Below are 24,411 nucleotides of genomic sequence, written 5' to 3' on the forward strand. Positions count from 1 at the left end.
ACTAGAAACGACTGAATTTTGTTGTTGTTTTATATATATATATATATATATATATATATATATATATATATATATATATATATATATATATATATATATATATATATATTGTAGAAAACAAGTTTCAATAATTGTTGTGAGATTTAGTAGTCTGTGTTTTGCATAGCCTACACGTCCTTTCTGCTCTTCCTTCTATCCTACTGACCCAATAAGAGTTTTCATTTGGGCGAAGTAATTTTCTCTGTTAGCTGGAATATGATTGCAATATTACAATCAGTGCATATTCAGGTATGTCTTGCATTTTTTTCCGACTATTTATAAGAAACAGAGTAACTTGCTATATCATCTGGCTGATATCTGCAGGAACCACTAGGATTGAATGTGACTGACTAGCCTCTTGAAAGGGGAGAGGATATAGTACTCCGAGATGTCAAGGGCGGTAGACGGAAATAAAGTCCCCCGTCCCGGGCTATACTCGTATTGCTTCTACGTAGAATAATTGTAGATAGGTATTATTTCTCAAGTGTTCAATGGATGACTGAGAGGAGGGAATACCATTTCATTTAACTCTTTTTGCCTGCCTCTTATATTTTCCTTTTTAGACAACGTATATATCATCGTACGCTTGTAGGTATATCTACTTCTCTACTTCCTCCTACAAATGGTTATATATTTCCCTCTGAATTTTTACTTTATTAAAACAATTGGTTTTTACATTAGCATACTATTGTACTTTCATATACTTTGCCCTTGCACTTATGAGAAAGACACTTTTTAAGTATTACCGATATCGGGAATGAAATTGTATCTGTTTGACCCATTGTATTCTGTGGATCAATTTCCGCCTTTACTATCTTCAAGAGTTAAGTTTTTTCTTTTTTCTTTTTTTTTTACATATATTTATTATTATTGGTTTGTTTTATTAATGCCCTGCAAACTGATTTTGATGCTAATTTAATGAACATTTTTTAGAAATCGAGCATATTTAGGAATTTCGAAAGACAAAAGTGTCAAGATCGCTCCTAAAATTGGCATCGTCACGTGCAAAAACACAGTATTGATTTATCTAAGATCAGCAGTACCGATTAAATCGATCACGATACTGTACTGCAATTTTTGCCTTGATCAAACATATCGTCTCGGACAAAGTTGCCATAAACCATTTTTTTATTTTAAAAAATTCTGTTATTACAGTTAATATTGTTAGTTCTATAGCTATATTATTTCAAGGTAGTCCCACGCTATGATAAACAGATAAACAACATTGTTTACTAATTAATCGATAGTAAAAAGGTAAAGTAATCCATGGAGGAAATAAAGAATTCTTTTTCCAATCTATTGTTTTATGATTTTAGTAATAGAAAATTAAATTTTCTCGGCATGTCTAAGTTTCCTTCTGTATTATTATCCTCACTGTTAATATGGATCTAGTTGAATATCATTTCCTTGACTGCCGACTTTTCACATCACAGAAAAAAAGTTTAAAGAATATATTGAAAAACAAGAGAGAAGTTAGTAATATTTAATGCATATAATTTTTAAAATGAACAGATCAAAGCATATGTTACATTGCCACACTAATAAGATAGAAATATGTAGAAGACTCAAAGTATCAGACTAATAGAGAATTTATAGATAATTGGCCACAGCTTCGAGGTTCAAAACCAACTAGCGTGAATTTAGAACTGTTTATTATCACAAAATCCGAATGCTTTAAGATATTAACCTAAACACAGATATACGGTTTACCAATCAGACTATTATGTTATTTTGCCATAGATTCAATTTCTTTTTGAACCTCCCCACCAAAAAAAAAAAAAAAAAAAAAAAAAAAAAAAATACTTATCAGGTTTCAGTCGTAATATTAAGTATACATTTACAGCAACACTATTAATTCGTATATATGGTCGTTTGTCTCAATACTAGCCATTGTGAACTCTGTGAGCATCATTACTTAAAGAATGGTAACCTCCACAAACCAAAAAAAAAAAAAAAAAAAAAAAATAAATAAATAAAAAATAGGTTTATAATGATTTATCAGGTTTCAGGCGTAATATTAAGTATACATTTACTACAGCACTATTAATTCGTATATATGATCGTTTGTCTCAATACTAGCCATTATAGACTCTGTGAGCATCATTACTTAAAGAATGGTAACCACACACAAAAAAAAAATAGATTTATAATGATTTATCAGGTTTCAGGCGTAAAATTAAGTATACATTTACTACAGCACGATTAATTCGTATATATGATCGTTTGTCCCAATACTAGCCATTATAGACTCTGTGAGCATCATTACATAAAGAAGGGTAAACTAAATTTTGATTATTTGTAATGTGAAAGTAACTGCCATTATATTTTTGCGCGTTATAAAACCCACTGTGGGCTTGGCTATCACATTGCCTGGAATAAAAGTCGTAGCTGTGAGAATTCGCCGGGCGGGACTGATAAGGACTAGGTGAATAAGGCTGGAAACTCAGTGAGTATTTGTAATGAGATTTCGAGTCTAAAGTTCCTTTCTCCCTCCATCTCCGGATCCAGCGGTAGACTGTTCCTTGACTGGTGCCCATTGACACGGAGATGTTCCGGACACGGATTCCATTTAACCACATCCAGATCATCTTCGACCGCTCGTTGATGCTGGTCTGGGCCGTCTTGCTTCGTCTGGTCATTTTTTGCTTTTGTTTTGCTCCTGCGTGAGACATGAGCTTCTTAGTTTTTTTATTTGAGTGAATTTCCTATTTAATGAGTAATGTATTTGCATAGAAAAGGCCTTAGGCGCAGTTCAAGGTGTTAGTGATTTAGAAAGCTATCTGTGGCATTAACAGGAAGGTTATTGAATATGGTGTTTGCATAGAAATGCCTTTGACACAGTTCAAGGTGTTAGTGATTTATAAAAAAATATCTGTGCCATTAATTGAAAGTAATAAATCTCTAGTTTACGATGTCTTAGGAACTTGTAGTTATGCATATTCTTTTTCATTCTTTGCGAAATAAGTAACTAATTCTGTTAGTCAAAGAGGAACTTGTGATTATGCATATTATTTTTCATTCTTTGCGAGATAAGTAACTAATTCTGATAGTCAGAGAAGCCACCAGATTAGAAATTCATCAAAATCTATATGACAGGATTTTTTTTTTTTCCACAGGAGAAAGCAGGCAAAGCATAAAATCCCCAAATTATATCAAGCGAGTCAGCTTTTTCATTTTCAATGCAGGTTCTTTCATCAGCTGTTCTGAAGGAGACATCACGATTTAATTATAGAATATCAGAAAGTAACATTAATACAATGAATGATCAGTAGAATAAGATGCTAAATTAGTGTTATATCATGAATAATGAAAAAAAAGTACTGTATACAATAAATATTGTTCTTCGAATATTAATAAGTTAAGGATATTTAATCCATAGTAAAAGGAATTGAGCTTGATTTAACTTATCCTTGCTTAGTCAAATTAAGAACCTTGGGCTCCATATTTTTACAGTAAAAGTAATGACTGATCTGTGTGTGCAGAGGATCGAATTAGTGTGTACGTGTTCCATACAAATGTTGGATTTAGTAGTGCTTAGTGTGTAAAGTAACATTTTAGACATGTCTAGACTTCAGAGGCACGTAATAATCGAGATTGTAAACTGGAAGTAGCTAAGCGCGATGTCGCTTAGATTTTTTTGTTTTTAACTCTTGTTTTTAAGCAATTTCATCCAACGTGATAATGATAATTTCCTTATTCTGTCAGATTGGAATGAATTCACATGGTCTCGAAACTGAATACACCTGCTCAGCGTGTTTACATTAAAAAAAACTGTCTATTCATTACGCAGAAATTTTCAAGTTTCAAACATTCATCAAGGAAAGTGAAATCGCATTGCCACCCAGTTATTTTTTTTTTTTTTTTTTTTTTTTGGTTAACTAATCTAAAAGGAAAACGATTGTTTACCAAAAGCTCTAAATTAATACTGCTGACATCAAATAGCATTTAGACTCCCCTTTACACTGTATTTTTTTACAGATATTCCCCTACATAATGCAATAAGATTATTATTAGTATGATAAAAAAAAATCCAACTAAAATGCAAATGTTTGGTGAATCTCTCTCTCTCTCTCTCTCTCTCTCTCTCTCTCTCTCTCTCTACATACATACATACACACACACACACACACACACACACACACACATATATATATATATATATATATATATATATATATATATATATATATATGCATGTCCGAATAGAAGAGTATAAATACATATACATACATATATAAATGCTTATTTATATATACAGTATAAGTAAATATATATAAACTATATGTATATATATATATATATATATATATATATATATATATATATATATATATATATATATATATATATAAACAAAAATAGCAAATGCAAGTGTTTCTCGTCCACTACAGAACAAAGGCCTCAGACATGTCAATTGATGTATGGGGTTTGGCCAGTTTTCATCACCACGCTGTCCAGTGCGGATTGGTGATGGTGGAAGAATTTCGTCTGATCGCTCACAGCAAGCCAGCCTAGTATGTGTGGCTTTGATTAGTACAGCTTTGTTGATCATGGCGATGCGCAAACCCTTTCACCATGTTAAGGTATTCCCACTCAGTCGGTGGTAGTCCACTGCAGGAAAAAGACATCGTACATGTCCTTCCATTCGCGTCTGTTTATGATCTTTCTAAGTCAGTTTATACCCGCAAATTTTCTTAGTTCGTCAATCCACCATCTTCTCTTTATCGCCCTGTTTCGTTTGCAGTGTCTAGGGACCCAATGTGTCATTCTTAATGCCCATCTATTATGGACCAATCTCATTATATATCCTGCCCATGTCCTTTTCTCTTTCTTACATGTTGTAGTCCTCTACTTTAGTTTGCTCTCGTATCCATGTTGCTCTTTTTATGTCTTATAGTGTTATATTAATCTTTCTAATACAAAAGGAAGGCAATTCCGTAGAAACGTCATACTGAATATCTCGTGGAATTTTTTTATATTCGGATTTATTATTATTATTATTATTATTATTATTATTATTATTATTATTATTATTATTATTATTTTGACTGCCATTTTCTTAATTCTGTTAATTCGTTACTACTGATATTCATATAATTTTTATCCTTATTATTATTTTGATTGTACTTGTTGCTAATCTGTCATATTTTCTGTCTAGTTACCTTATTTCAACGAAAGATATATTTTCAAGCTTACTTTTCAAGATGTCTTTGAAAATATTTGTCCATCGCATTGTGAAAAACAGCCAAGACTGCATATGTCATAAGGTTTTGTTATAACGAAACTGCATTTGTACACACTATGATGGATCCACTGTTTGCTTCATTCGTGCGAGAATTTAATTCTAAAGGTAATGCACATAGGACTTAAACAATTAGTGTGACAGTTAGAGAGAAATTGAGCCTTTGATAATTTATAATGCACTTATGCACTGGTATATAATATATGCACTGTACACATATACTAATATGCAAACACTTTCACACATGTGTATACATATACATTTTTATACATTTACTGTTTACATATGTACATACAGTATATGCACCCATATATTCACACATACACACAGACACACACACACACACACATATATATATATATATATATATATATATATATATATATATATATATATGTATATATATATATATACTATATATATATATATATATATATATATATATATATATATGCTGAGTAATATATATATATAATATATATACTGTATATATATATATATATATATGTATATAGATATGCATATATACCTTTTTATTCTTATATTATACATATATATCTAAACACACGAACATACATGCATGTATGCAGTATATGCATATTACACACACATATATACATGCATATATATATGTATATATATACACATATATAAATATATATATATATATATATATATATATATATATATATATATATATATATATATACATATACATATAAAAATTAAACCAATTACAAATACTGCATAAACTCACAGACGATTATTGTAGACAGTTAACCGCCCTCCTCTCGACCGGACGAAATTTCTAAGTATGCAAACCAGCTCGAACCGAGATTATGTGTTGACTGCTCAAGCAAACGAGCTGATATGAGCAGTGGTAGTGGCAGAATCACAATGTTCCAACGGCATATAAAAGCTGAAATGAGAACATATTGTGGGGGGAGGGGTAAGGGGGGGAGCTAGGTGTTGAAGAAACTGATCCCCCCCACCATTTCGGGGTGGGGGTGGGGGCGGGGAAGATAATCGGTGGGGATTGTTGACAAGGAGAAAAAAAGTTCACAAGCAATACCGTTTTCGTATTTTTCAAGCAAAGTGCCAGCAGAGTGTGCAGAAAGTATTCCTAACAAGCGGAAGCCTTCAATTTCAAATTGATTTACTTTCTCTCTCTCTCTCTCTCTCTCTCTCTCTCTCTCTCTCTCTCTCTCTCTCTCTCTCTCTCTCTCTCTCTCTCTCTCTCTCTCTCTCTCTCTATTCTTTACTTCATATTACTGCCGCATTTTTATTATCAATATAATTAAGACTTGTTATCTCATAGCTTTCTTTTTTAGTATTGTAATTATTTTATACCTTTTCGATAACTTTTTTTCCTTAGAAATTATGTTTTTGTCATTTTTTTTTCTGACAGTGAACGTTTTTCTATAAAAGTCATCGTTTTCTTGATTAAAAATCTGGACTTATTATTATTATTGTTATTATTATTATTATTATTATTATTTTCTTTTTCTTTTTTGTTAACCTCGTGTTACATATCCGTAAATTTTAATGGATAATGTCAAAATAAAACCACAAACAGTTTTTATTTAGGAAACTTTCCTTGGCTGTTGGCAAGGAAGCTTATCACATCATATTCGTAAATAAATCATATTTTCCTACTTTAATGTACAGTCTCACTTAGTATTAGGACAAAAAGACTGTTTATAAATGCTATATTTGCAATGCGGAAACGGAGAAGGACACTTCAAAATTAAACCATTGTTCTCTAGTCTTGGGTAGTGCCATAGCCACTGTACCATGGTCTTCCACTGTCTTTGGTTAGAGTTCTCTTGCTTGAGGATACCCTGGGGCACACTGTTCCATCTAGTTTCTCTTCCTCTTGTTTTATTAAAGTTTGTATAGTTTATATAGGAAATATTTATTTCAATGTTGTTACTGTTCTTAAGATTTTTTATTTTTCCTTGTTTCCTTTTCTCACTTGGCTATTTTCACTGTTTGGACCCCTGTGCTTATAGCATCCTGCTTTTCCAACTAGGGTTGTAGCTTAGCATTTAATAATAATAATAATAATAATAATAATAATAATAATGATAATAACGGTTTTTCTATAAGAATTAGACATTAGACATTGGAAGCAATTAATGAGGGATACCTTGACAACATGCTTAACTATAATCTTAAAAGGACTGCCAGTATCCACTTATACTTTAATGTTGTTACTGTTTTTAGAATGTGTTATTTTAATCGTTCATTATTTCTCTTGTAGTTTATCTATTAACTTGTTTCCTTTCCTCTCTGGGCTATTTTTCCATGCTGGAGCCCTTGGCCTTATAGCATTCTGCTTTTCCTACTACGGTTGTAGCTTAGCCACTACTACTACTACTACTACTACTACTACTACTACCACTACTACTACTACTCAGCCCAAAGAGTATCAAAGCCCCTTAGCAGCAGATCATATATGGTATGTCCCTGTAAGCAAAGTCATTTGAAGTATGAGTAATATATTGCTCCTAATTAACAAGTTATTTTCAAACGCAGCAATATGGAATTTTGGGGGAGTGGGAGTTGGGGGGGGGGAGGGGGGGCAAAGAGTATGTTAGTATGAAAGGGTTTATTTTACTCAATTTGTGTTAATGAGGCACATTTGGACTAACTCGCAGGGGTGCCCTTTTAGCTCGGAAAAGTTTCACAATCGCTGATAGGTTGAACACAATCCTTCTAACCAATTAGCTAGTAAGATTCTTTTCTGAGCTAAAAGGGCACCTCTGCGAATGAGTGCAAATGCGCCTCATTAAATTTTTTTTTTTTATAATGAATGATATTATATAGCTCCACTCTACTCAGGATAAAGCACATAGTGAAGTTATTTTACATTCAGTGTGCAAAATTTTAGAAAAAAGAGAAAGTGGAATAAACTGTTATTCATGGAATGACACAAATCTCACAGGTTCAGGCGAGTACTATAATTCTGCATTTCTCAATGGGAGCTTACCACAAAATCTGCTACTTATCTGTGTATAAGATTAAATCTATACTGGGCCCACCACAATGCAGACCACTCTAGTTCATCCAAAGCCTAAATGAGCACAATACCATGTTGCTTTTGTTTGTTGAAATAAAGGCATTTTTCTTTTACATACAAAATAGGAAATACTACGAATAGACTTCCAGCGGATGTAGTAAGGAGTAACACGGTAAACGAGTTCAAGAATGAATTAGACAAGATCATAAGAACTCTAAATTATTGAACTAAATCTCTCTAAAAAAGAGCAAACGGACTCTCACCGGATGGTCTAAAGAGTGTGTGAGTTAACAAAAATCCTTTTAACTTTCCCTCTCCTTTGCAGTAAAGGCTATTATATTTATAAACCAAATATTGCATGGCAATCCTTATCAAATCAAAATAGATGGGAAGGTAACGATAATGATTCATAAGACTGTCCTAAATGACTTTGGTGATTTCAAGATCAAACCCCATAACATCAGATGTCATCCATCAAGCCAAAAATCTGTTGATAGTTCTATAAACAAGCACTGGGGATGCCTTCAAGTGGACTGAGTTTAAGAACCCTATAGTTCATAAGTTCTTAAATAATGTGTCTCTATAAACAAGCACAAGGGATGACTTCAAGTGGACTGAGTTTAAGAACCCAAGAGTTCACAAGTTCTTAAATAATAAGCGACTATTATTTGTAACTGAAAGCGCATATGTTTTGCAGCTCAAACTGGCAGCAGTGGCTATACTACTGAATAAAACTGTCCATTCAACCAAACCATATCTGGAATCATTCACAGATTATAGCTGATCATAAGTCGATGACTAGCTACTACCAGTACCTCCCGTACAATAAGCATAGTCGGATCAGATAGCAAAGAATATTTCACATGGATTTGTGAATGGTTGCGAATTGAAATTTTGTGCAGTCGAAAATGCATCCCTTTATACATTCTTTGCCTTTGCCATGGGTAAAAATCAAGTGCAGTTGTTGTTGTTGGGGGGGGGGGGGGGTTGCGTGTTTGTTGATACACTGGATGCAGAAGCAATAATTCAGATGATTGTAAGATCTTTTGCATACGAGAGTTTCATAGGTTTAAAGGCTGCTCTTGAATGGCAGAGGCAAGAGACAGTGACATTGCCCTATCAAGCAAAACAATGCCCTAGAGACTGACCATATATACTACATATGATCAGTGCCCAAGCCTCCTCTCCACCCAACCTAGGACCAAGGAGGGCCAGGCAATGGCTTTTGATGACTCGGAAGGTAGACCTATAGGCTCTCCAAAGCCCCCATCCTTAGCTCACAAGGATGGGGAGGTTGCAGCGACCAAAGGAACTATCGAGTTTGAGCGGGACTCGAACCCCAGTCTGACAGTCACCAGGCAAGGACGTAGGCCATCACAACCACAACATATTAGGGATTTAAATATTTTGCTGATCAAGTTACTGGTTTTTGAGTCCATCTCTACAATGGTATCATCTTAACTAATTTCCCTTCTCAATCTGCACTCTTGTAGCTCCTACCATTAAGCTGGTGAGATTGGAATGTGTAGGAAAAAAGACGATTCTTGATTACAGCAGCCATGCAGACAAATCTCTTTGAGTAGAAGTGACACTCTTAGTCAACATACCTACAGGGTAACATGCAGAACTTGATGTCCAAGCTGACTTGACAAATGTGAAAAGCAATAATGTTGAAGCTCTCCCGTGGTCAATGAGATGTTAGCAATGAAAAACAAATTAATCTAGTTGAACATATTCCATGCTATGAAAGCAAATGATGATAAAGCCATAAAGTCAATATGTTAACCTTCTAAATTGGAGTTGAATATTGTATTGAGAACTTTATAAGCAGCAAGCTCATTATGTCATTGTTTATTGACGCGGTATCAGCAGCTGAAACAAAATCCAAGTTATTCAAATCGCTGAAGTTTGAAACACAGTTGAGCAGTTTATAATCCTACATCGCATCAAGGTAGAACTTTGTTATTTGATAATATAATTAGTTTTTCAATTTAGTATCGTTCAAGAAAATAGATTTATATAAATGTTGCATAAAAGGTTAAAGAAACCATTTCTTCGTATATTATTTCTTCCAGAATCACCAAACCACCATTTCATTTTGTCGACGAAAGTCTCTCCGACAAAGGCCAATGTTCAATTAATCTACACCCTTAAAAATTTGCCGTAAAAAAACGGTAAAAATCCTGGAATAAATGTTGCCAGGCATTTACCATTTTAAAAACGGATATATTGACGTAAAGGAGGGATATTACGGTCACCAACCCGCAAAAGATAACAGCAAAGTAGGGTAAAATTACGGTCGCCTGTATTTTACTGAAATACGGCTCAGAACACTATATTTTTTACGGAGAATTTCCGATTAAAATTACGGTGTTTTTTTTTAAGTGTAGTATCGTTCAAGAAAATAGATATTTATAAATATGACATGATAGGTTAAAGAAACCCCTTCTTCGTATATTATTTCTTCCAGAATCACCAATCCATCACATCATTTTATCGACTAAGGTCTCTCCAACAAAGGCCAATTTTCAATTAATTTAGTATCGTTCAAGAAAATAGATTTAAATAAATGGGGCATAAAATATTAAAGAAATCACTTAGCATATTATTTCTTCCAGAATCACCAATCCATCACATCATTTTATCGACCAAGGTCTCTCCAACGAAGGCCAAGGCAGAAGCCATAAGCCCGATGATAAAAAGCATGAAGGGCCCTTGCATGTGTACAAGCGTAAAGGGTTTGACTTTACTGTCGCCCGTGTTCCCTTCTTCGATTTCATTCTGTTCTTGTTCTTGAACTTTCTTTTGACGACGTTGGCTCTCTATCCTTGCCTCGGCAAGGATGTCGTCGTTCCATTTCTCGTAGAGTCCTCCCTGTAGGAGAGGAAAGAGTTATTTGTTTATAAATACGCATAAATAAATACGCGTGAACATCCAAACATACACACACGTGTTTATATATATATATATATATATATATATATATATATATATATATATATATTATATATATATATATATATATATATATATATATATATATATATATATTGTATTTATACTGTGTATATATATATTAGTTATATATTCACATATATACATACAAAGATATAGGCTTACTAGTATATATAGGCTACATATACGCAAAGCTTATGTATATGTTTATGACTATATAAATATATATATATATATATATATATATATATATATATATATATATATATATATAATAATAATAATAATAATAATAATAATAATGATAAATATTACTGTCAAAATACATTTAACCCTCGCCTTTAGAAATAGATACACGTATAAATAAACGAAAACTTTCACCTGATAAGTAAATATATAACGTTCTAATAAAAATGAAACAGCACCATTACAAATTGAGCTATTACCTCAATGGCAGCCATCATAAGGAAATCAATCTGTGGCTGAAACGGAGCGTCGTGAGGTATTGCCCAAGCTGACATGCCCGCCAGCACATCCTCGCGGGCCATGTATAACTTCGTGCTCCCGTCGGCGTTTGTAAAGTATAGGGCAATGTGATGGGCAGCGAAACGTCTGCCGTCCATGTAAGCTACCCTACAGTAATGTTTAACAGGGTTAGAATTACGGAAAAGATGGAAAAGGTGAAAGAGACTCATATATGCGCAATCAGCATGACTGAACTGTGGAAACTATGTATCTGATCAGTGTGTTGGAGCTGTTAAGCATACACACAGACACAGACATTTATATATATATATATATATATATATATATATATATATATATATATATATATATACATATATGTATGTATGTATGTATGTATGTATATATATATAATATATATATCTTTATATATATACATATATTTATCATATACATATATGTGTATATATATAAATGTATATATATATATATACTGTATATATATATATATATATATATATATATGCGTGTGTGTTTGTGTGTACGTGTAATGTTTATGTGCGTGGTTGTGGTTTTGCATATGTGTTTGCAAGTAATACATGGATAAGTACATTTTTATAACCATGCAAACGTAATATAAAATTCGCTATCTCATACATATTGGGACGAAAGGGAGATTTTTTATTGTCCCCAAATTTGGATCAATAAGATTAAAGAGTATATGACTTACTGGTACATGTTTAACGCATTGATTTAGGTTCATGGATAAATTAATTGCCTTTTTATATCTTTAGAAGAGCTAATTAGCATATATAAAAACACTAATAACCGAGATCATATATAATCAAAGAGTAAATGACTTGCTAGTACTTACTAGTGTTTAACGCATTGATTTAGATTTATGGATAAAGTAATTGCTATTTTAAACTTTAGGAGAGCTACTTAGCATAAATATCAACACTCATAACTGAGATCATATTCATCACTAAACTGAATTAAACATTTTACTTGTAACTCACAGTAATAGCCGCCAAAAAGACAAGCCTATTGAACGTCACTCCACAATGCAATGAAAAAAAAGGCAGACTTTCAATGGATAATTAATGCCACTTACTTTCCCGTTAAAGCTTCCTGAAGCCCCGGCAAGGGTTTCGTACCTATAACCATTCGGCGGGCAAGTTCCTGAAAGGTCTGTGCTGAACCAGGCATCTCGAAGAATTTTTTGAACTCATTCCCGTGTGGTGGCATGAGTACTCTGCAATAGAATATCTGTGCAGAATGTCATCTCTATTATTATTATTATTATTATTATTAGCCAAGCTACAACCCTAGTTGGAAAAGCAAGATACTATAAGCCCAGGGGCCCCCAACAGGGAAAATAGCCCAGTGAGGAAAGGAAACGAGGAAAAATAAAATATTTTAAGAATATTATTTTTATTATTATTATTATTATTATTATTATTATTATTAGCCAAGCTACAACCCTAGCTGGAAAAGCAAGATGCTATAAGCCCAGGGGCCCCCAACAGGGAAAATAGCCCAGCGAGGAAAGGAAACAAGGAAACATAAGATATTTTAAGAACATTATTATTATTATTATTATTATTATTATTATTATTATTATTATTATTATTATTATTATTATTAGCCAAGCTACAACCCTAGTTGGAAAAGCAAGATGCTATAAGCCCAAGGGCTCCAACAGGGAAAAATAGCTCAGTGAGGAAAGGAAATAAGGAAATGAACAATTTAAGAAGTAATGAACAATTAAAGTAAAATATTTTTAAAAACATTTCATATGGCAATAAACAACACAGGATTATACAACATTGAGTACTGAAGGGAGACAGAGATAGATTTTCTGCCGTGTGGAAGTAACCATTTGGTGGAAGCAAAGACTTGCAAAATCATGAAAGGTCGAGGGTACACTCAGGTACACTTTTCTACCTTATTTCTCTTCCTCTTGTTTCGTTCAAGTTTTTATAGTTTAGGAAATATTTATTTTAATATTGTTACTGTTCTTAAGATATTTAATTTTCCTTGTTTCCTTTCCTCACTGAGCTATTTTCCCTGTCTGAGCCCCTTGGGCTTATAGCATCCTGCTTTTCTAACAAGGGTTGTAGCTTAAGAAGTAATAATAATGATAATAATAATAATGATAATAATAATAATGATAATAATAATAACGGCGTATCTGAGGCAAAGTTAGCTTCATTAAATCCGGTACACTTCTGAAAGCTAAGAAGTCTGACAGCTGTACACGAAGTGTGTAACGCTGTATAGCAAAAGATAAGCTATTGGCAATGCTTCCTGTAAAACTTAGTCGCTGAACCTTTAAAATCGTGATCAGTTTTTACAAAATAATTTTACGCTGGATGTATAGAAAAATTGTCACTATCTTAACAAGACTTCGTTATTATTATTATTATTATTATTATTATTATTATTATTATTATTATTATTGTTATTATTATTATTATTATTATTATTATTACTTGCTAAGCTACAACCCTAGTTGGAAAAGCAGGATGCTATAAGCCCAGGGGCTCCAACAGGGAAAATAGCCCAATGAGGAAAGGAAACAAGAAAAAATAAAATATTTTAAGAACAGTAGCGATATTAAAATAAATATTTCCTATATAAACTATAAAAACTTAATAAAACAAGAGGAAGAGAAATAAGATAGAATAGTGTGCCCAAGTGTACCCTCAAGCAAGAGAACTAAAAATTAATAATAAAAAAAAAGTTTGATCACGTTTTTACAAGCTCGGCAATTTATTTTTTTTTTTTTTTTTTTTTGAAATGTATTGGAATTAGCGAGGACAACTGTACCACATCTTTCGAAATTATATCTCTTTAGGCATCTTCCAGACTTCCGGTACACTTTAGATGTCCAGTTAAAAAAATTATTTTCATATCGCAAGCTCTTGATTGATTTAACATTTAAAACTTCTTTGGAGTCATCTTATCTTTCATTTTTTGCAACTCTGTTTTTAGACTAAGCTTCATTTTTGTTAAAATCTATTCTATTTGCAGCTATTGTTTTAATGGAATTGATTAATTTCTTTATTGATACACACACATACATATATATATATATATATATATATATATATATATATATATATATATACATACACACATACATACATATATGTATATATATACATACACACATACATACATATATGTATATATACATACATGTATGTATCTATCTATCTATCTATATATCTATATATATATATATATATATATATATATATATGTATATGTGTACATATACGTATGCATATATATATATATATATATATATATATATATATATATATATATATATATATATACATACATACATACAAATATATGTATATATATTTATATATATATATATATATATATATATACATATATATGTATGTATATATACATATATATACACATATATATATATATATGTATATATATATATATATATATATATATATATATATATATAATGTGTGTGTGTGTGTAATGCAATGATTTTATATAATGTATAGCATATTATGATGTGATAAAGTACAAAACCCAGATCCCAGAAATCCCTGTAAACCAGACAACTAAAATTAACTGCCATAAGAATCCCACTCGTCTTACGTATCAAATGCCTTGTTGATCCCATCAATCGTCTCTGGCCTCTCCGGAGACTTAGAGAGAGTGAGCGAAGCAATGAGGTTGCCTCTATAAGCTGCTCCAAGGATGAAGGCGAAGATGAGCCAGGCGAGGAGAAGGACGCGTACAGAGCCGTGGTCTGGCAGCCTCCTTGTCAGTGGCTGTGAGAGCAGAGTTCCTATTAGGACTTCTGATATCACACCACTTAGGATCTTCGTTTGGAAATTGTAGGTATATCCTACACGGTTGCCCTGAAAAGGAGGGAATAGTAGTGCTTCAGAGAAATTGTTAGTTTCTTAGCTATCTTCTGTTCAATTTCACTTTATAGATAAATGTAAATAAATGTACTGCTATATTTACTAGTTTTTAAAGGGAGACAGTATATATAAAGATATAGGTACACACACACACCCTTCTCACCCAACCCTTTTCCTAATTACCTCTTGGGGTAACTCTCTATCATCAGGGTATGACTATTCCCTCTCTCTCTCTCCCACCCGAGGGACAGGGAGAGACCCTGTAGTCAAACGGTAGCAATGCTGCTCAGCATGACAGAAAAGATATATATATATATATATATATATATATATATATATATATATATATATATATATATATATATATTATGTAGATGTTTATATATATTATGTATGTATGTTTATATATATTATTTATGTATGTATATATATATGTGTGCATATATATGTGTGTATATATATATATGTATATATATGTACACACACAGTATATATATATATATATATATATATATATATATATATATATATATATATATATATATATATATATATATATCTCCAGACACAGGCTCTTTATTATATAAGGTAGGCATATAGAAATGACATAAACTCGGAAATTATGCAAGTCTTTATATACACAGGATTGAATAGCTTTGTGAATCATTGTTAAACATTACTCACCATCATAAGAATAATTGGAACCAGGATGATAACGATCAGGGTGTAACCCCAAACCTCATTGGCTAAGGGGTAATAGAGAGCCTCCCACTGTGGCTTAACAGTAGGCTTCAGAGCGCATATTGCTGGGGACATAAATTCGTAAGTGAAGGTGTAATCATGGAGTTCCATTCGGTTGGGGAGGATGACGTAGTACACTGGAGACAGGAATGCTACCCTTTCAGATACCCTCTCTTCACACTGGAAAAAGAAATATTATTGCTATTATTATTACTAGTGTATGTAATCCGTCAAAATTAACAGCTAATTATTTAGAAGGATATGTACACACACGGCTTCAACCCTTTTCACCCCCTAGTGTTATTGTTATTATTATTACTATACTCATTTTTTTAATGAGGCGCATTGCACCGACTCGCAACGGTGCCCATAAAGCTCGGAAAAGTTTCCTGCTATCTGATTGGTTAGAATGATCTCGTCCAACCAATCAGCGATCAGGAAACTTTTCCGAGCTAAAAGGGCACCTCTGTGAGTCGGTGCAAATCGGCCTCTCTAAAAAGAATTGACTATAGTGTAAGTGATCCGTCAAAATCGAAGGCTAAATATTTAAAAGGGTATGTACACACATACAGGTTTAACACTCCCCCCCCCTCCCCGTTCACCGGGTATTGCTATTACCTCTTCCCCTACCCGAGGGATGGGGAGAGACCGAGTAGCTATACGTCTGGTAATGCCACTCAGCGTCACCCGAATTATATATATATATATATATATATATATATATATATATAATATATATATATATATATATATATATATATATATATATATATATATATATATATATATATATATATATATATATATATCCAGACACTTGCTCTTTGATTATATAGGGGATATTATTATTATTATTATTATTATTATTATTATTATTATTATTATTACTACTAGCCAAGCTACTGTATATTCTGTTTGTGCGTGTAAATGTTGTTCCTTGTACGATGACGTTCAAATTTATCAAATTCGAATGTTGCTGGGAAGTGAAAAAGGCTTTTAAACACTGGTGGAAATTCAATTCTTGGTTCAGTATACGTATGAGAAAACATATTGATTGATTTATTAGTTTTTTAAATGGTTAAAAGAAAGTTAATTGCTTAAATTGAGGTAATTTGGTTTTTAAAAATCAAGAACATATCGCAATAACTAAAATCTCAGAATTTTATGGGGTCGAAAATCTTTGGGTCTACATGAAAGAATTTTGATACTATTTTTTTTTTAATGGCCAAAAGAAAGTTAATTGCTTAGATTGAGGTAATTTGGTTTTTAAAAATCAAGAGCTTATCACTATGAATAAAATTTCAGAATTTTATGAGATCGAAAATCTTGGGGACTACATGAAAGAATTTTGATATTATTTTTTTTTAATGGCCAAAAGAAAGTTAATTGCTTAGATTGAGATAATTTGTTTTTTAAAAATCAGGAACATATAGGAATAACGAAAAGCTCAGAATTTTATGTGGTCGAAAATCTTTGGGTCTACATGAAAGAATTTTGTTATGTTGAGATGCTTATCTGAATTCGCAATCATTCTTCAAAAAGGTAATCTCTGGCCTTGATAATTATGATAAAAGATATATATTTAGCTGGGTAGAATAGATTGGAATTATTAAATTATTCTATGTTTTGATCTATGACAAAGTGTTAAAGTAGAATAAATTTCAATACTTATAAAAAAAATCGTAATACTTGTCCATTGTTTATGTACTTGAATATTTTGTATTTCAGTATGTATATAAATGAGCAATAAGCAAAACGTTTAATATAACAATGATCTAGATTTCGTGTTACCTTTATGAGACTATAAAAATGTTTTAATTGAAATTACCTACATCAACTCAAATGAAGCTTACTAAATATGATTGGATGAAATCAGTAACCCGATATGGATACGAAGAAAGATAGAGGAAGGAGGAGAAGTCTTTGCTGTTATTTTAGATTTAATATATTCCAAGTTATTAGAATTTCAATTGTCTGAATTCTACATCTGAATGAAAAATAGGTTATATTCACGCAATCACTATATTAAGTAATAAATAAACGGTCAATTTTAGCTTAAAACTGATTTCCTAACTTCAGTCCTACCTGTCGGCTTTCCTTCTCTTCAAGTAATATCATAGAATAATAAGTTAAAATGATGACCCTCATTTACAGCTTATTGAAAAAGCAGAATAATAATAAGTTAAAATGATGAACCTCATTTACAGCTTATTGAAAGAGCAAAATTATAATAAGTTAAAATGATGAACCTCATTTACAGCTTATTGAAAGAGCAAAATTATAATAAGTTTAAATGATGACCCTCATTTACAGCTCATTAAAAAACTTGAACGAATTCATATAAATCTCTATAATTATCTATTTTCTCTCCCAAGGTGGAGAGAAAGGAAGTTTATTTGTAACCTTTAAAAGGCCTTACCTCGAGCCAAGTGTTAACCACAACGTTCTGATAAGTAAAGTTCAAAACGTTAGCGATTGCCTGAAGGAGGTAGGCGTCTGTTCCCTTGTAAGTCTCCGTGATGGTTCCATCCTGATCCTGCTTCTCCTCCACGATCCAGTGGGGAGGGAAGGGAAGAGCCGTGATGTTAATTGTCGATCCATGATAGCTGAAGAGAGGAGGGGCAAGGTGTTGTTTTAGTTCAGGATAGTAAAGTTGGCATCCTTAATTTCGGTACATTTCACGGGAAGCCAAAAAGACGTGACAGGTTTGTCAGGTTGGCCTTTTTTCAGGCCAAAAAATCTCAAATTTGGCCTTTTTGAAATTGGTTGGCCTTTAGGAACATCATGAAAAAAGTAGTCCTTAAATACTGTATTTTTGGCCATTTTTCTAATAATGGTTTGGCCTTCTAAAGCGTCTGTTGTTTAGAAGTTGTCCTTTTCCCGTTTAGGAAACCTGGCAACCCTGTCTCGTCTGACAGCTGCTGCATACTGTAGCAGGTAACGCTTTGTTTAGCAGATGAAAGCGGTTGGCACCGCTGCCTTTAAAACAAAGTGGCTTTTTTATAAACACGTAAGTCAAAACGTTTTTATTGATTTTACGAAGTATTGTATAAAAATGTTGTTATTTGCTTAATAGAATTAATAGACATTAATTAAAAAAAGGCCTTTGATCACGCGTTTACAAGTTAGCGACTGTATTTTACAGGCAGCGTTACCAACATTTTCTCTTTTGCTGAACAGTGTTACCTGCTACAATGTACAGTTACCTCCAAGAATTGCGATACACATCCCCATAGGTAGTCTGTAGTATTGTGTACAGGAATTCTTAAAGCCAACTGTACAGCTGCCAGACGGCTACTTAGCTTCCCGTGAAGTGTACCGGAATTATTGAAGGCAACTGTACAATTTCAAATCACCAGAAACTCTCTTTAGATTGTATTAAATTAACTGATGAAATGACAAACAACCCTGGTTATATGGACATTGCCATGTAATAGTATGCTTCTTAGAAATGTAGGAGTAACTAAGGTTGTACAGTTGGCTTCATTAATGCCGGTACATTTTATAGGAAGCTAAGAAGACGTCAGTGTACCGGCATTAATGAAGCCGACTGTACAAATCGGGAGGGTGTTTGCAATACTCATTATATCAGTTGAATTTCACCTAAATATTCAAAAGAATATCCACTTTCAAATCCTCATACTCTATCAAGACGTTATATCAATATCAGGTTACAAAAGCATATATACATATATATATATATATATATATATATATATATATATATATTTATATATGTGCATATATATATATTTATATGTATATATATACATATATATATATATATATATATATATATATATATATATGTATATATATATATATATCAGCTTACAAAGGCATATATATATATATATATATATATATATATATATATATATATATATATATATTATTTAAAGAAAAGACTGCAGTTATATATTTGCGGTTACAGTTATAATTATAAGTATTTGCCATTTTCAAGTGTTCCTAGCTTATTAAGGTATCATGCTATGACTTTACCTCAATAAGAAAAGCACTACAATTATACTAATGAAGGAAACTACATATCAATTTAGATCCAAAAGAAATGATTCCTTTGGAATTAATTTTTAGCACTAGTAATATTTTGTATGTCAACATACTTATCGTATTTTTCTGGAAACAGTAAGCCTTTCTTTTTGAGAGAAAGACCACGTTTTGGAGTCCACGTAGCATGGCTAATAACGTCCTGGCCTTGAGGGGAATAGGGCAGGCCTGTGTAGATTCTCCATCTTTGGAAAGAAGGAAATTAGACAGAAATACATATATATAATCTTACTGTAAGTAAGCATCTTTAATTAGATCTAATTTTTGTTAACTATAAGCAGCTTTAATTAGATCTAATTTTTGTTTACTATAAGCATCTTTAATTAGATCTAATTTTTGTTTACTATAAGCATCTTTAATTAGATCTAATTTTTGTTAACTATAAGCAGCTTTAATTAGATCTAATTTTTGTTTACTATAAACATCTTTAATTAGATCTAATTTTTGTTTACTATAAGCATCTTTAATTAGATCTAATTTTTGTTAACTATAAGCATCTTTAATTAGATCTAATTTTTGTTTACTATAAGCGTCTTTAATTAGATTAATTTTTGTTAACTATAAGCATCTTTAATTAGATCTAATTTTTGTTTACTATAAGCATCTTTGATTAGATCTAATTTTTGTTTACTATAAGCATCTTTAATTAGATCTAATTTTTGTTAACTATAAGCATCTTTAATTAGATCTAATTTTTGTTTACTATAAGCATCTTTAATTAGATCTAATTTTTGTTTACTATAAGCATCTTTAATTAGATCTAATTTTTGTTTACTATAAGCATCTTTAATTAGATCTAATTTTTGTTTACTATAAGCATCTTTAATTAGATCTAATTTTTGTTAACTATAAGCATCTTTAATTAGATCTAATTTTTGTTAACTATAAGCAGCTTTAATTAGATCTAATTTTTGTTTACTATAAGCATCTTTAATTAGATCTAATTTTTGTTTACTATAAGCATCTTTAATTAGATCTAATTTTTGTGTCGGAGTCTTGGAAAGTTGGGACCGTGAAGCAGAGTTGCCAGGTTTTCTAAATGAGAAAAGGCCAACTTCTAATCAACCGGGGCTTTAAAAGGCCAACCCATTAGTAGGAAAAGGCCAAAAATATAGTATTTAAGGCCCACTTTTTTCATATTACTAAAGGCCAACCAATTTTTTTTAAAAAGGCCAAACTTGAGTTTTTTGACCTGAAAAAGGCCAAACTGGCAACACTGCTCACGGAGAGTTGTTTTTTATGGTCGAGAGAGAGAGAGAGAGAGAGAGAGAGAGAGAGAGAGAGAGTTTAATTTATTGGCTTAGAGAATGACCTCAACTAAATAGCTAAAACAGTATACAGAAAGTTAAACAATAAGAGTTCTAAGACCAGATCAACTCTCAGAGCACGTAATGTGAAATTTCTTAGCTCCAGCGTTGTGATAAAGATAAGCAGTTTATGTTTGATACAGTGTATGAGCTGAAAGAAAGAACGTAAATATTAATATTTGAGGCCGCGATGTAAGTCGGATACTATTAAAGTTTTCCTGTAATACACCTTCAGAAGAAGTGTATTTCATTCATCCATATGATGATATGAAAAGCCATATATGTCTATAACTGAAGAGATTTGCATAAATGTTTAATGAGCTCCGAAGGAAAAAAGTTAAATATTGATCATAAGTTTGTAAGATTGTGCCTCAGTTTCTGTGATTTTTAGTTGTTTTAGTGCAATTGCTTAATGCATTGTAAACACGACCATAAATGACAGAAACTGAGGTACAATCTTACAAAATTATGGCCAATAATTAAACTTTTGACAATCAACAGCAGGATTTTAATGTGTGTTGCTGTTATAAAAAATACTACAATAGCCTATGAATTCCATGACTGTGCAAGTATTTAATCCGTTATGTGTTTCACCATGTTTCCGAATACATTAGAAAAGAATAAAATGATATTAAGAAGCGGAAAGTGACGTGATTAATGATCCTAATATTGATTTATCTGTACTTGCTCTATGAAATATAATTCTAATGATATAAGTAGATAGTTGTGACTGAAAGTATGAGGAAAAAAAATTATTCTTGTGAATATATATATATATATATATATATATATATATATATATATATATACATATATATACATACATACATACACATACATTATGTATAAGTATATATATATATATATATATATATTATATATATATATATATATACTGTATATATATATATATATGTATACATATATATATATATATATATATATATATATATATATGTATACAAATATATATATATATATATATAATATATATATATATATATATATATATATATATATATATATATATATATATATATATATATATATATATAGTGTTCTGATGAGATAAGTTGGTTTTTAGCCTTTTTGCATAGATTTTGATATAAAGATCATTTTATACTCTAAAGATAAGTCTTAATCTCGAAATGAAGTAAACACGTTGTAGGATAATAGGTCAATTTGCATTTTGATATCAGTAAACAAACATCCCTCAACAAAACTCAATATTTTTAAGTTATCTAGAAGAGTTAGGAAACTTAGTTATCTATTGAAAAGAAAGCAGAAATATAAGGAGTGCCGATGATTGATAGCTATTAAATATGTGCATAAGTGTCTGCTATAACTAATCTTTAGATTAATGGTCTTTTCATATTTTAAGACGATTCATAAGTATAGATAAGATCTGTGAGCTTTCTCTATAGAAGATAATGAAAATGTGATTTCTTGTAAAAATGATGCAAGGTTTAATTTTTTTGTGTATTATGTATATCTTCGAATATTTCACGAGACTATTTTGACATTATAATATTGTTAGGAGGATGGTTTAATTAGTGACCAAGTTAAGTAATTAGCGTATGCAATCAAAGAAGTGTCTGTTTAGAGTAATGCGTATTAAAAAGGTCACATACTTATAATGTAGTTATTATCATTATTATTAATTACTAAGCTACAACCCTAGTTGGAAAAGCAGGATGCTATAGGCCCAGGGGCCCCAACAGGAAAATAGCCCAGTGAGGAAAGGAAAGAAGGAAAGATAAAATATCTTAAGAAGAGTAACAACATTAAAATAAATACTGTATTTCCTGGTTAAACTATAAATACTTTAACAAAACAAGAAGAAGAGAAATTAGATAGAACAGTGTGCCCGAGTGCACCCTCAAGCTAGAGAACTTCAACCCAAGACAGTGGAAGACCATAGTACAGAAGCTATGGCACTACCCGAGGCTAGAGAGCAATGGTTTGATTTGGGAGGGTCCTTTTCCTAGAAGAACTGTTTACCATAGCTAAAGAGTCTTTTCTACCCTTACCAAGAGGAAAGTAGCCACTGAACAATTACAGTGCAGTCGTTAACCCCTTGAAAAAAGAAATGTTTGGTAATCTCGGGGTTGTCAGGTATAGGAGGACAGAGGAGAATCTGTAAAGGATAGGCCAGACTATTCGGTGTATTTGTAGGCAAAGGGAACGAACCGTTACTAGAGAGAAGAATCCAATGTAGTACTGTCTGGACAGTCAAAGGACCCCATAACTCTCTAGCGGTAGTATCACAACGGACTGCTGAGGCCCTGGCCAACCAACTACTTTATAATTTTGCTTCAATGTTCTATCAAACGTAAAGTATACCATATTTACCTAGTTCCATCTGCATCTCTTTCAAGATTAACGAAGAGAGAATTCATCATAGAGTAACTCCAGTAATTTGTTAACATATCCTTAATGTCCGCCTCTGCCAAATGTGTGATCACCAAAACCTTGGACTTCCACACCAGTAAACGACCGTCAAGCGACAAACGGGCGAAAAACTTCAGGAAATTCACATTTCTGCTCACCACCACAACGAAGGTGTTCCATGATAGCCAGCGTCGAATCTGATCAAAAGAAATAATTGATATATAAATACTAATTATTATTATGATTATTATTATTATTATTATTAATATT

At 31.7% G+C, this 24,411-nt stretch overlaps 2 protein-coding genes across 2 annotated transcripts in view; both read right to left on the reverse strand.

Moving 5' to 3' along the window:
* The window catches only part of LOC137658900 (probable glutamate receptor), a 20,678-nt gene extending 18,000 nt beyond the window's left edge, over window positions 1–2,678 (reverse strand). The window contains exons 1-2 of the mRNA XM_068394021.1: window positions 2,387–2,678; window positions 202–248 (exon numbers count right to left, since the gene is read on the reverse strand). Coding sequence (XP_068250122.1) covers window positions 202–248; window positions 2,387–2,678 — 339 coding nt within the window. The remainder of the gene's footprint in view (window positions 1–201; window positions 249–2,386) is intronic.
* Window positions 2,679–10,895: 8,217 nt separating this feature from the next.
* On the reverse strand, window positions 10,896–24,152 carry LOC137658129 (ionotropic receptor 93a-like). Its single transcript, XM_068392815.1, has 8 exons — window positions 24,103–24,152; window positions 20,500–20,628; window positions 18,795–18,981; window positions 16,319–16,555; window positions 15,363–15,628; window positions 12,838–12,978; window positions 11,705–11,891; window positions 10,896–11,177 (listed from the first exon to the last, which is right to left on the reverse strand). The coding sequence occupies exons 1-8, from the start codon at window positions 24,150–24,152 to the stop codon at window positions 10,935–10,937; spliced, it is 1,440 nt and encodes a 479-aa protein (XP_068248916.1). The 3' UTR covers window positions 10,896–10,934.
* Window positions 24,153–24,411: the final 259 nt, after the last annotated feature.

This window comes from Palaemon carinicauda, chromosome 19 (genome assembly GCF_036898095.1).
Source record: "Palaemon carinicauda isolate YSFRI2023 chromosome 19, ASM3689809v2, whole genome shotgun sequence".
NCBI lineage: Eukaryota > Metazoa > Arthropoda > Malacostraca > Decapoda > Palaemonidae > Palaemon > Palaemon carinicauda.

Excerpts from the sequence above, each read along its gene's own strand:
- LOC137658129 (XM_068392815.1), bottom strand. The coding sequence starts at position 24,152 with ATGATGAATTCTCTCTTCGTTAATCTTGAAAGAGATGCAGATGGAACT. Across the intron at positions 18,982-20,499 it reads TTTCCAGAAAAATACGATAA|CTATCATGGATCGACAATTA; the intron begins GTATGTTGACAT and ends TCCTCTCTTCAG. Across the intron at positions 16,556-18,794 it reads TGGTTAACACTTGGCTCGAG|TGTGAAGAGAGGGTATCTGA; the intron begins GTAAGGCCTTTT and ends TTCTTTTTCCAG.